The sequence below is a fragment of the Thalassophryne amazonica genome, chromosome 1, assembly GCF_902500255.1.
Source record: "Thalassophryne amazonica chromosome 1, fThaAma1.1, whole genome shotgun sequence".
In the NCBI taxonomy this organism is placed as follows: Eukaryota; Metazoa; Chordata; class Actinopteri; order Batrachoidiformes; family Batrachoididae; genus Thalassophryne; species Thalassophryne amazonica.
The window spans coordinates 70,877,145-70,891,088 of record NC_047103.1 but is presented as its reverse complement, the minus strand read 5'-3'; the positions used below and the strand labels follow the sequence as shown (position 1 = coordinate 70,891,088).

Sequence of the window (13,944 nt, the reverse complement as noted above, 5' to 3'; positions counted from 1 at the left end):
AGACGTTGACTTCAGTTTCCTCCCATTCTTTCCTCATTTGTTTTGTTGTGCATTTTCGATTTTTGAGACATATTGTTTTAAGTTTTCTGTCTTGATGCTTTGATGTCTTCCTTGGTCTACCAGTATGTTTGCCTTTAACAACCTTCCCATGTTGTTTGTATTTGGTCCAGAGTTTAGACACAGCTGACTGTGAACAACCAACAACTTTTGCAACATTGCATGATGATTTACCCTCTTTTAAGATAATCCTCTCCTTTGTTTCAATTGACATCTCATGTGTTGGAGCCATGATTCATGTCAGTCCACTTGGTGCAACAGCTCTCCAAGGTGTGATCACTCCTTTTTAGATGCAGACTAACGAGCAGATCTGATATGATGCAGGTGTTAGTTTTGGGGATGAAAATTTACAGGGTGATTCCATAATTTATTCCTCAGAATTGAGTGAGTCCATATTTTTTTCCTCTGCTTGGTCTAAAAAAGTAACCGTTACTGACTGCCACAATTATTTTTTCTGATTTCTTATAGTGTTTCTTAAAGCCAGAAAGTTGCCATTTGAAATGACTTTAGTTTTGTGTCATGTCTGTGATCTGCTTTTTTTCTACAAAATTAAACAACTGAATGAACATCCTCCGAGGCCGGTGATTCCATAATTATTGCCAGGGGTTGTACATTTAAGTGAAACTCAGTTTTTTTTTTTTCTTATCATACCAGAATGGAAAATCTAATATTCTGGGTTACAATATTAAAAAGTGACTTGAATTATGTTTTCCTTGTCATTTGTTTGTTTTTTTTTTAGGTAGGAAAATATTTTAATAGGACAAGAACTCATTTTTAATTAATAGTCTAATAATGTTGCCAATTAATTTTTCTTTGGCAAAACACTGCCCACAACTGCATTTCAGCATAGTTAAATGCAGATAAACACAGGACTGTTGCCTCACAGAAAGAAAGTCATGGGATTGATTCCCACCTGTTGCCTTTCTGTGTGGAGTTTGCATGTTCTCTCCGTGTTTGTGTGGGTTCCCTCTGAGTGCTCCGGCTTCATCCCACATCCAAAGACATGCAGGTTAGGTGGACTGGAAAATTTAAGTTGCCCGTAGGTGTGTGTACGGGTGTGTATGTGTTTGTTTGTCTATATGTGGTGGTGCGACAGACTGGCGTCCTGTCCAGGATGTACCTGGACTCATGTCCTATGACTGCTGGGATAGGTTCCAGCCCCCCGTGACCCTTAATTGGAGTAAGCAGTTGAAGATGAGTGAGTGGTATTTATGATAGCCCTGTGACAGGTGTCTTGTCCAGGGTGCACCCCTCCTCTTGCCAGCGACTGGTGGGATATGCGCTGACTCCTCATGACCCTTAATTGTAAAAAGTGGGTACAGAAAATGAAAGAATGAGTGAATAATTCTTTTACCTGGGGCCCCGACAACACCTCCTGGACCTGGTGGACCGTTTTTCCTTGGAATCCCTAAAGGAACAGAATGTACATTCTTGTTTACACAGGAATAACAGTGAAATACAATGCTTTACAATTAAAATTCATGTAAAGAATCAAAAGCGATTTCAGTGGATTTTGTCTCAGCTGATAGGCAGGGATTCATCTTTTGTGCTGTATTTAAGTTACTCATAATCAAGAACACAGCTACAGTTTGATCAGAGTCTATTTCATTCTAATGATGGTTCTTAAATAACTACATTTACGAACTGTTAAATCTGTGTTCATATACTAGCAATGATATTACTTACACATTGCTCAGTCTCCAGAAGTACTGCTTGGTCCAAAGTGAAATTGATTTTAAACTGTGTAAAGTACTATGCAATGATTCAACAGAACAGTTAAGCTTCTCCATCAGCTGTAGGTATTTCTACCATTCCACATACATTACAGCTATTTTCTCACTGGGTCGGCTTTGGAAAGGTCATCAGAGGAGAATCTCAGGGGTTTGTGACTCAGAAGAATAACTTAAGCTACTCAAATACCAGTGCAGGGCAATGTCACCCACTGCTCATGTTAACAAAGCCTAATTCCCAGCATGGAACATGTCATTTACGGGATGTGCATTATTCACTGCAAAATCAATCATACATAAACAGAAATTAAAAATTATCCAAAAAAGTAATTCTTCTCACGACATATATACCACAGAGGTCAATATAAGAGCTAGAGTCCGCAGTCGCACTGAGCCCTGTCACAGCAAGGAGGCTGGTTGCCATTTTGGATCTGGGCAACTCACTGGGCAGCGCGCATAGATGCTCAATTACTCTCGTCAAGAAACTAGTGGAATATGCCGGAAACTGCACCATGGTTGGCAATCCCACAAACAGAGGAAGAAGGGAGACAACCATTTCCTTCCATAAGTAAGTGGTTGGGTATTCTTGTCACTTTGTCCATGACATTTGGTCAATTAACACGTGTATGTTGCCTGTCATGCAACATACACGTGTTAATGGTCCAAGGACACGGACCATTAACTCTTATGTCAAGTTGATATTTCCCTTGCTAGGACCGATGTCTAGTTAAATACTTGTCGTTATTAATTAAAATTGCTCAACAAGACCGGCGATTTTTTTATTTTGCACTTAAATAACCGAGCTGCTGCCCACAGATTATAATTGACCCGTGCCCCTTACGTCACAGCCTCACACAAGATGTGCACCCACACCACTGACTTCATGAATGAAACTTGGTTAATAAAAGATAATGTGCAAAAATACTATTATATATATATATATATATACACACTCAAAAATATAATCGAAACACTTTTGGTTTTGCTCCCATTTTCTATGAGATGAACTCAAGATCTAAAACTTTTTTCCACATACACATACACCATTTCCCTTAAATATTGTTCACAAACCAGTCTAAATCTGTGCTAGTGAGCACTTCTCCTTTGCTGAGATTAATCCATCCCACCTCACAGGTGTGCCATATCAAGATGCTGATTAGACACCATGATTAGTGCACAGGTGTGCCTTAGACTGTCCACAATAAAAGGCCACTCTGAAAGTGCAGTTTTGTTTTATTGGGGGGATACCAGTCAGTATCTGGTGTGACCCCATTTGCCTCATGCAGTGCCACACATCTCCTTCGCATAGAGTTGATCAGGTTGTCAATTGTTGGTCTGTGGAATGTTGGTCCACTCCTCTTCAATGGCTGTGCGAAGTTGCTGTTGAACTGGTGCCCGCTGTCGTATACGCGGCCCAGAGCATCCCAAACATGCTCAATGGGGTGACATGTCCGGTGAGTATGCCGGCCATGCAAGAACTGGGACATTTTCAGCTTCCAAGAATTGTGTACAGATCCTTGCAACATGGGGGCGTGCATTATCCTGCTGCAACATGAGGTGATGTTCTTGGATTGGCACAACAATGGGCCTCAGGATCTCGTCACGGTATCTCTGTGCATTCAAAATGCCATCAATAAAATGCATAAAATAAGTTTAATACTTTCCTTACATAATTTAATGTAAATTCTAATTTACTGGTCGACATCAGGTCAGAATGACATTTTAACATGTATTTTGTGAGCTTTTTTCCCTGAGTGTGTTCTGTCGCATATCCGCATTGAAAATACATTAACATCCAGGCACTTCGTCAATATTTTGCCCGGTTAGGAGGTGTCATGTCGCTGTCCATGAATGCACATTCATGTTTAGTAGGCAGCATTGGGACTGCAGACTCTAGTACTCATTATTAGCCTCTGTGGTATATACTCACTTAATGCAGCATATGAAATGAAACAATTTCTATTTCTTGCAAAATACAAAAGATGATACCACAATTTTTTTTATTATATAAAACCCAAATAAAGTGATTTTCTTTTTTATGTAATTAAGATCAACATGAAAAGTCTTCAGGAGCTAGTCTGTGGATGTGGTCTGAAATGGATTAGTTCCTGGACAGTGTCCAAATTGCAGTAACATGATGGAAACCATCTCCAACTTTCTTAATGCCAAATTTAATAAAGTAATGTTAATTTTGTCACTAAATTTCATTTGACTGTTAGCATTAGTGTTCTGGCAAAATGTTCAGTTTTAGTTTAATTTTAGTCTTTTGACTATAGTTAGTTTTAGTCTAATTTTAGTTGGAAAACATTTGAATTAAAAATGTTTTGTAAAATGTGGTGGACTTTGCAGTTTTGCTCATAGACTTTAAAAAATGTGTTGTTGATTTGTGCTTATTATGAAATTATTATGAAATCTTCAAAGTAATTTTTCATCAAGTACCCAGAAAATGTCCATTTGAAGTTACATTTGCTTCTGAGGAATGTAGTATGCCAACAACACATATTATGTATTAAATGCCATATCATCTTCAAAACACACACAAAAAACATAATTCGTGTTACTGCCACCAAATAGGTAATGTTTTGACTGGCATTTGTCTGTCTGTTTACCTTTTAACAAGATACGTAACTCAAAAAGTAGTGAATGGATTTCAGTTAAAGGTGTTGATCAGATGGGAAATAAGTGATTCAATTTTAGCTGTAATCCAGAATATATTCTTGAACAGAGATCTAGAAGAGTGTTTATCATATAGCAACATTTAACTCAAAATGTTGTGAGAGGATGTTCATGAAACTTGGTGACCAGAAGGATAATGTCCTTCAAATGAGGGATTTTATCTTGAATTTGATCAAAAACAGATTTTGGATCGAAGGATCCAGAATAGATTTTAAGCAAAATATGGCTTTGATGGAGGAATGTGCTCTCCAAGCAAGGGAGAATAAGGAACAGTATTCTAGGGGCCTTAATACAATTATAATACTGACAAATTAATATGACACTCAGTTATAATCTTACAATCACACATATTTTAATTACAATGTATTGGTAACACTAAGTTTATTTGTTTTAGAAACATTTCTCAACCTACTCCCCCGTATTTACGTAAAATGCCTCAGTCTACCTGCTCCCTCAGACTGTTGCAGAAACATTCACAGACAGCGAGTGTAGGGGGAGAGGCAAAACAGCTCAGAGAGCTCAGAGAGAAAAAAAGATTGAAAAAAGCTTAGACAGGAGAAAGACGCGAGGGGTCGACAGTATATCACCCAGTTTTTCATAGGCAAGTAGGGTCTGTGATGGAAAGTTCTGGAATGTTAGCCTGTTGTCTGTTCCTAAGTTTGTCCATAAGCTAGCTCACTTTTCTCCACGTTAGCTCATATTTCTGAAGAAAACTCTGGATTTATACATTTCACTGTTGTTTTAGTTATATAATCAATGCAGGCAAATGTTTAGCAAGCTGTTCTGCTCAAAAAATGACACGTGTTCTGCACATCAGGAGCAGAAGCATGTCTGTCAGCCCCCCCATCCACCGCCCCACCTGAACAAAAAAGACTATATTTGTCTGTATTTATTTCAGAATGATTTTAATGGTTTAGAAAGCTTCAGCTAACACTGAAATATAATGTTTGGTCAGTAGTTTGGGACTGAAATCCCTCTGCTTTGCAGTAAGAACAGAGAACATTTCTAGTGCATGAAGACTGGGTGACTGCACTCAATCAAATCAGAGAAACGTTTACATTTTCTGGAAATCAGAAGATTAAATAGCAACAACCAGCCATATAACAAACATATATATATGTTTGTCAGTCTAGAGTATCAGTCTTGCAGGAAATAATTGAATCTCAATGAATTTCATTGTATTTTCAGTGCTTCACCTACCAAGTAATTGTCAAATCACATTTTACATTTCACAAATATGGGAATGATAGTCAAAAATATCATTAAAATGCATAGTTTTATGTAAAACGGTATCAAAATTTTCCATCGGCCTGACAGCTGGCTATGGGGGTGCCCAGGAAGATTTCTTTTCATGGGGCCCAAAATCCCTGGCGGTGCTCCTGTCTCTGAGTGTCTTCTCGTTTGCCTATTTTTAGTTGATTACTGAGAACCATTTTTGATTTTATTTTTATTTTTTTGTTGTTGTTGTTGAGGAAATGAACACTGATGTAAAACATTTCCAGTCATATAGTACAAATATAATACTGCCAGAGATTTTAAAAGAGATACACGTTTAAGTGTGGCATTTCCACAAGAATCAATTAATTATCAAGCACTATTCTCAACTATTGTTCAGTGAAGTGATGCTTTTGTAACTTATTCCAAGTACCTGTTTTCCTACAAACCAAATCAAGCTTTCAGACCCCACTCTGAGCAGATACTGGCCGATTTATGACTCCAGGCATATTGATTACTATGTGTTGTGATTTATTGTGATGCATTATTCAGCGAGAAGCTTCAGGCCACACTATTACAGCATCAGCAGCGACTCTGAGACACTGACTCAAATCTTTATGCTCCCTCCCTCCAATGTAACCCATGTTGCCGGGGCTGAGCGCCGATGAGCATGTTTATTGCTGTGATCAATTCTCATACTGGATGGTTGCGGTGCCTGTTCATCAGCACATAAATCCACAGCCATAAACACCTTAATGAATACTTTATCGTTGACGCTTGAATGGCAGTAAAGGCAGGGAAGCGTTCGTCTGTGGTGGATTGCGCTTTCTATAGAAAAGAGGCACGAGGAAAGGGAAGGTTTGATGATGGAGGTGATGATCTGTCAAGCTCTTAGAAGAAATTATTGCCCTCTGAGCCTCATCAAAGGTGTGTCGATGCATACAAAGCAAGGAGAAATCAAAGTGGAGAGTTGCAACTCGCAGCTCAATGTGCTCAAGTCAAACTTTGCTTTTTTTTTATTGTCAAATAAATCCTTTCCTGTGGGATACTGCAGATATGCATCAATACATCTTCAGCAAACATAATTTTTCATTGAGCTCATAAATGTATCGAGAGACTATTTTGTGATGTTGAAAAAAAAAAAAAAACTTTATGTCGGCTGGTTCTGTGAAATTTTAATCATTGTAGCTCAAATGTCATGGAAGAGGGATTGGTACAATTGTAACAAGCACACATTGTTGCACATGGACAATCTAAAGTCAACATCCTTCCAGGGAACATTTACAAGCTTGCCAAAGCAGCAAGACAGATTCTTGAAGAGGAAAGGATAGCTATCCATCTCTTTCATCTCCATCTGGTTTCGCTGTGCTCGACTAAATAGAGATGAGACAAACAGAGCCCACAGAGCCTTTGTCTATATAATTCTGTGATTAAACCTATCTGGGCCACTGATGGAACAATGAGACACTGTATTGCTGATTGCAATCCCCTATATATAGGAAATGTAAGAATTACAAAAGGGGTGAAGTAGTGGATTATAGTGCAGTGTTCCAATTAGGAGGCTCAGATCTGTTTTGCAATCAAAAAGCAATTTGAAGAATGAGAGCTGAAAAGGTCTAATTTGCAACTTTTGGGGAGATGTCAGTGAGTATTTATAGTGCTGGTTATTAACACTTGTAGGACTGAAGCAGACAGATAGCTGAAAATAATGTTTTTGGCCTTTGATTTCATTTTTTCCCACCACAAACAGCAAAAAAGTAGTCAGATGTTTCATTGTCAGCTTTAACTATTCAAATGTTATTTTAACACATCTGATGTTAAACCTTGGACAGTCATTTCTCAGAATTGATTATATCAGTGCTGATTCAGCTCTGTGAGTGCATATGCGTAAGTCCATTATGAGTTGTAATGCTGTGAATGAATTGTCATCCTGAAGATAAAATTAAACTGCATTTGAAACTGCAGGTGATCTTCTAGCCTTCTGATATATCCTTTTTGAGGGGTTCAATTCAATTCACTTTCAATTTATTAATACAGCACTAAATCATAATGCAGGTCATCTCAAGGCACTACACACAAGTAAGGTCCATGAGCATGATGACATTAAGGACAAACTCCATCAGCGATTGATTTTACAGGATTAAACCTCAAGCACACCACACTCACTCACTACTCTTACTCGTACTCTTGCTTGCCTCTACTGGTGGTTGGCTCTCACTGCGGTATTGTATCACTTCCTGTTCCGGAGCACAGCAGTGTTTTGCTGTGTCTGTTAGCTGTTTAATCTGCGTAGTTAGATTGATCTAGTTACCTAGATAACGATTTGTTCACAGTGTAATCTTCACGTGCCTTAATTAAAGGCACTCCCTCTGCTGAATCACCTCTAAATTATTTACACATTATTCACTTTGTGGTGTTTAGGAATCCGCTAGCTTAGCGCAGCTACTAGCTCTTAGCCGTTTAGCATGGCGGCTTCTCCTGTCTCTCCTGCACTTTTCTGCTCATGGGTGTGAAATGTTTAGTTATTCCTCGCCTCCTATTAGCAGTAATGGTACTTGTAATAATTGTAGTTTATTCGTAGCTTTGGAGCCAGGTGTGCGTAATTGGAGACTCGGCTCTGCACCGTGGAAAATTCTACAGCTAGCCAGGCCCCTGTAGTCGGTGCGGACCAAGGTAGCTTAGCCGCCATTAGTTTCCTTCTGGCAGATCCCGAGCAGGCCGGGAAAGCAGAGCCGACTGGGTGACTGTGAGGAGGACGCTAGTTCTAAACAGAAGAGCCCCGTGTACACCGCCAACCCGTTCACATCTCTAACCCGTTTTTCCCCACTCGACGACACACCCGCCGAGGATCAAACTCTGGTTATTGGCGACTCTGTTTTGAGAAAATGTGAAGTTAGCGACACCAGCAACCATAGTCAATTGTCTTCCGGGTGCCAGAGCAGGCGACATTGAAGGAATTTGAAACTGCTGGCTAAGGCTAAGCGTAAATTTGGTAAGATTGTAATTCACGTCGGCAGTAATGACACCCGGGTTACGCCAATCGGAGGTCACTAAAATTAACATTGAATCGGTGTGTAACTTTGCAAAAACAATGTCGGACTCTGTAGTTTTTCTCTGGGCCCCTCCCCAATCAGACCGGGAGTGACATGTTCTCCTTGAATTGCTGGCTGTCTGAGTGGTGCCCAAAAAATGAGGTGGGCTTCATAGATAATTGGCAAAGCTTCTGGGGAAAACCTGGTCTTGTTAGGAGAGACGGCATCCATCCCACTTTGGATGGAGCAGCTCTCATTTCTAGAAATCTGGCCAATTTTCTTAAATCCTCCAAACCGTGACTATCCAGGGTTGGGACCAGGAAGCAGAGTTGTAGTCTTACACACCTCTCTGCAGCTTCTCTCCCCCTGCCATCCCCTCATTACCCCATCCCCGTAGAGACGGTGCCCTGCTCCCACACTACCAATAACCACCAAAACTCTATTTAAGCCATAAAAATTCAAAAGAAAAAATAATATAGCACCTTCAACTGCACCACAGACTAAACAGTTAAATGTGGTCTATTAAACATTAGGTCTCTCTCTTCTAAGTCCTGTTAGTAAATGATATAATAATGATCAACATATTGATTTATTCTCCTTACAGAAGCTGGTTACAGCAGGATGAATATGTTAGTTTAAATGAGTCAACACCCCCGAGTCACACTAACTGCCAGAATGCTCGTAGCACGGGCCGAGGCGGAGGATTAGCAGCAATCTTCCATTCCAGCTTATTAATTAATCAAAAACCCAGACAGAGCTTTAATTCATTTGAAAGCTTGACTCTTAGTCTTGTCCATCCAAATTGGAAGTCCCAAAAACCAGTTTTATTTGTTATTATCTATCGTCCACCTGGTCGTTACTGTGAGTTTCTCTGTGAATTTTCAGACCTTTTGTCTGACTTAGTGCTTAGCTCAGATAAGATAATTAGAGTGGGCGATTTTAACATCCACACAGATGCTGAGAATGACAGCCTCAACACTGCATTTAATCTATTATTAGACTCAATTGGCTTTGCTCAAAATGTAAATGAGTCCACACCCACCACTTTAATCATATCTTAGATCTGTTCTGACTTATGGTATGGAAATTGAAGACTTAACAGTATTCCCTGAAAACTCCCTTCTGTCTGATCATTTCTTAACAACATTTACATTTACTCTGATGGACTACCCAGCAGTGGGGAATACGTTTCATTACATTAGAAGTCTTTCTGAAAGCGCTGTAACTAGGTTTAAGGATATGATTCCTTCTTTATGTTCTCTAATGCCATATACCAACACAGTGCAGAGTAGCTACCTAAACTCTGTAAGAGAGATAGAGTATCTCGTCAATAGTTTTACATCCTCATTGAAGACAACTTTGGATGCTGTAGCTCCTCTGAAAAAGAGAGCTTTAAATCAGAAGTGCCTGACTCCGTGGTATAACTCACAAACTCGCAGCTTAAAGCAGATAACCCGTAAGTTGGAGAGGAAATGGCGTCTCACTAATTTAGAACATCTTCACTTAGCCTGGAAAAAGAGTCTGTTGCTCTATAAAAAGCCCTCCGTAAAGCTAGGACATCTTCTACTCATCACTAATTGAAGAAAATAAGAAACTCCAGGTTTCTTTTCAGCACTGTAGCCAGGCTGACAAAGAGTCAGAGCTCTATTGAGCCGAGTATTCCTTTAACTTTAAACTAGTAATGACTTCATGACTTTCTTTGCTAATAAAATTTTAACTATTAGAGAAAAAATTACTCATAACCATCCCAAAGACGAATCGTTATCTTTGGCTGCTTTCAGTGATGCCGGTATTTGGTTAGACTCTTTCTCTCTGATTGTTCTGTCTGAGTTATTTTCATTAGTTACTTCATCCAAACCATCAACATGTCTATTAGACCCATTCCTACCAGGCTGCTCAAGGAAGCCCTACCATTATTTAATGCTTCGATCTTAAATATGATCATCTATTTTATTAGTTGGCTATGTACCACAGGCTTTTAAGGTGGCAGTAATTACACCATTACTTAAAAAGCCATCACTTGACCCAGCTATCTTAGCTAATTATAGGCCAATCTCCAACCTTCCTTTTCTCTCAAAAATTCTTGAAAGGGTAGTTGTAAAACAGCTAACTGATCATCTGCCGAGGAATGGTCTATTGAAGAGTTTCAGTCAGGTTTAGAATTCATCATAGTACAGAAACAGCATTAGTGAAGGTTACAAATGATCTTCTTATGGCCTCAGACAGTGGACTCATCTCTGTGCTTGTTCTGTTAGACCTCAGTGCTGCTTTTGATACTGTTGACCATAAAATGTTATTACAGAGATTAGAGCATGCCATAGGTATTAAAGGCACTGCGCTGCGGTGGTTTGAATCATATTTATCTAATAGATTACAATTTGTTCATGTAAATGGGGAATCTCTTCACAGACTAAGGTTAATTATGGAGTTCCACAAGGTTCTGTGCTAGGACCAATTTTATTCACTTTATACATGCTTCCTTAGACAGTATTATTAGACGGCATTGCTTAAATTTTCATTGTTACGCAGATGATACCCAGCTTTATCTATCCATGAAGCCAGAGGACACACACCAATTAGCTAAACTGCAGGATTGTCTTACAGACATAAAGACATGGATGACCTCTAATTTCCTGCTTTTAAAACTCAGATAAAAATGAAGTTATTGTACTTGGCCCCACAATCTTAGAACTGGTGTCTAACCAGATCCTTACTCTGGATGGCATTACCCTGACCTCTAGTAATACTGTGAGAAATCTTGGAGTCATTTTTGATCAGGATATGTCATTCAATGCGCATATTAAACAAATATGTAGGACTGCTTTTTTGCATTTGCGCAATATCTCTAAAATTAGAAAGGTCTTGTCTCAGAGTGATGCTGACAAACTAATTCATGCATTTATTTCCTCTAGGCTGGACTATTGTAATTCATTATTATCAGGTTGTCCTAATAGTTCCCTGAAAAGCCTTCAGTTAATTCAAAATGCTGCAGCTAGAGTACTAACGGGGACTAGAAGGAGAGAGCATATCTCACCCATATTTGCCTCTCTTCACTGGCTTCCTGTTAATTCTAGAATAGAATTTAAAAATCTTCTTCTTACTTATAGGTTTTGAATAATCAGGTCCCATCTTATCTTAGGGACCTCATAGTACCATATCACCCCAATAGAGCGCTTCGCTCTCAGACTGCAGGCCTTACTTGTAGTTCCTAGGGTTTGTAAGAGTAGAATGGGAGGCAGAGCCTTAGCTTTCAGGCTCCTCTCTGTGGAACCAGCTCCCAATTCAGATCAGGGAGACAGACACCCTCTCTACTTTTAAGATTAGGCTTAAAACTTCCTTTTTGCTAAAGCTTATAGTTAGGGCTGGATCAGGGTGACCCTGAACCATCCCTTAGTTATGCTGCCTATAGACTTAGACTGCTGGGGGGTTCCCATGATGCACTGAGTGTTTCTTTCTCTTTTTGCTCTGTATGCACCACTCTGCATTTAATCATTAGTGATTGATCTCTGCTCCCCCTCCACAGCATGTCTTTTTCCTGGTTCTCTCCCTCAGCCCCAACCAGTCCCAGCAGAAGACTGCCCCTCCCTGAGCCTGGTCTGCTGGAGGTTTCTTCCTGTTAAAAGGGAGTTTTTCCTTCCCACTGTCGCCAAGTGCTTGCTCACAGGGGGTCGTTTTGACCGTTGGGGTTTTTACGTAATTATTGTATGGCCTTGCCTTACAATATAAAGCGCCTTGGGGCAACTGTTTGTTGTGATTTGGTTCAAGTACACTCAGACACCTTTGCTATGCTATTCATATCACTCTGTATCATGTTAAAAATACACTTGTATGTCATGAAGTGACACTGTGCATCAGAAATTTAACACATTAAAAAGTCAATATTTTACCAAAACTGTAACTTTAATTCAGATGCAAGTTGAATTAACATTGAGGAGTCTGGCTGTGCATCAGCACTTGATATGTTTTAGAATGTAAAGCAGTTCTCCAACAGAGATTCCAGATAAAATATCTAAAAAATAAATAAATAATAATAATATAATAATAATAATAAATATAATAATAATAATAAATCGTGTTTGAGTTTCTTTGGTTATCTCTTTTTATTTTTCTCTGGTCTGTTTGTTATTTTTCTTATTCATTGGTTTTGTAAGTTTATTCTCTTGTTGGGTTTTTCCTGCCTGGGTTGTCTTTATCTCTCTTGTCTGTCTCTTGGTTCTTGGTGGTGGGTGTTTCCCTCTCTGACCACGCCCTTGTTCTGGTGCTTTCCATGCACACCTGTTCCTGATTTGCTGCTCATCACCTGTGGTTATATAAGCTCAATGGGTGTGTTAGACCTTTGCCAGATTGTTGTGCCTTGTGCCTTTATTCCAGCTCTGTACCTGCATTCCATAATCCTGCCTGCCTCCTTGTGTGTTCCTGACCTCCAGCCTGTTGCAACAACCATGCCTTAAGCCTGATGATTTTTGTACTGCTGTTTTTTCTGGACTGCCTCCTTGTGTACCGACCTCTGCTATCCACCTGAGTAAAGCAGTTTTAGACCAGAGCTGTTTGTTTGAGCCGCGTCTGATAGTTTCTGTCCAAGCATGAAAAGTTTACCTCAAACCCAACAACATAGAATAGGCTGACACAAACTGTACGCACACAGATATTCTGCATTGATCAGGTTTTTTGACTCACTGTCTCTCCTCGCTGGCCTGGGTGTCCGGGCAGTCCATCCTTCCCAGGAGGTCCCTGTTAATAGGAAAACAAGATACTCCCTCATCAGGCTACCAATTGATTACAAAGCCAAGAAAACTGCTCTGAAAACACATACCTCAAACAAAACTAAATAATCTTGGGCCCTCATTTACTGATGTTGTCTACAAAAGGTACTAAAATAGAAACTAGAAAATGTTGAATGTAGGTATGCAAAAAAAATAAAAAAAATCTGGATGCTTATTATTTTTTTTCTTAAATCAAATGTGCTTAGGCTTGTGATCTTCACACCAATAAGTATTCCAGGCTTGATAAATCAGACATGTTGTTGCTGGATGTGAAGTCTCATTTACATAAAGACCCAGCTGCAAGAACTGACAAAATATTTGTCCAGTAACAGAAAAATCAAACAAGAAGAAGGCAAAACACAAAAATAAAATTTGGATCACCTATGTGAAGGCAAAACAACCATACAGAGTTTGTAACAAATTCTGTCACACCCAAGTGCAGAACATTCAATAAAATACGTATATATGATG

The 13,944-nt window shown here is 39.3% G+C and overlaps 1 protein-coding gene across 4 annotated transcripts in view; it reads right to left on the bottom strand.

The window, feature by feature from the left end:
* Positions 1-13,944, bottom strand: part of col11a1a (collagen, type XI, alpha 1a) — a 363,765-nt gene that overhangs the window by 130,475 nt on the left and 219,346 nt on the right. For all 4 annotated transcript variants that reach the window (XM_034171602.1, XM_034171606.1, XM_034171594.1 and 1 more), the window contains 2 exons: positions 13,388-13,441; positions 1,412-1,465 (listed from right to left, as the gene is read on the bottom strand). In XM_034171602.1, coding sequence (XP_034027493.1) covers positions 1,412-1,465; positions 13,388-13,441 — 108 coding nt within the window. The remainder of the gene's footprint in view (positions 1-1,411; positions 1,466-13,387; positions 13,442-13,944) is intronic.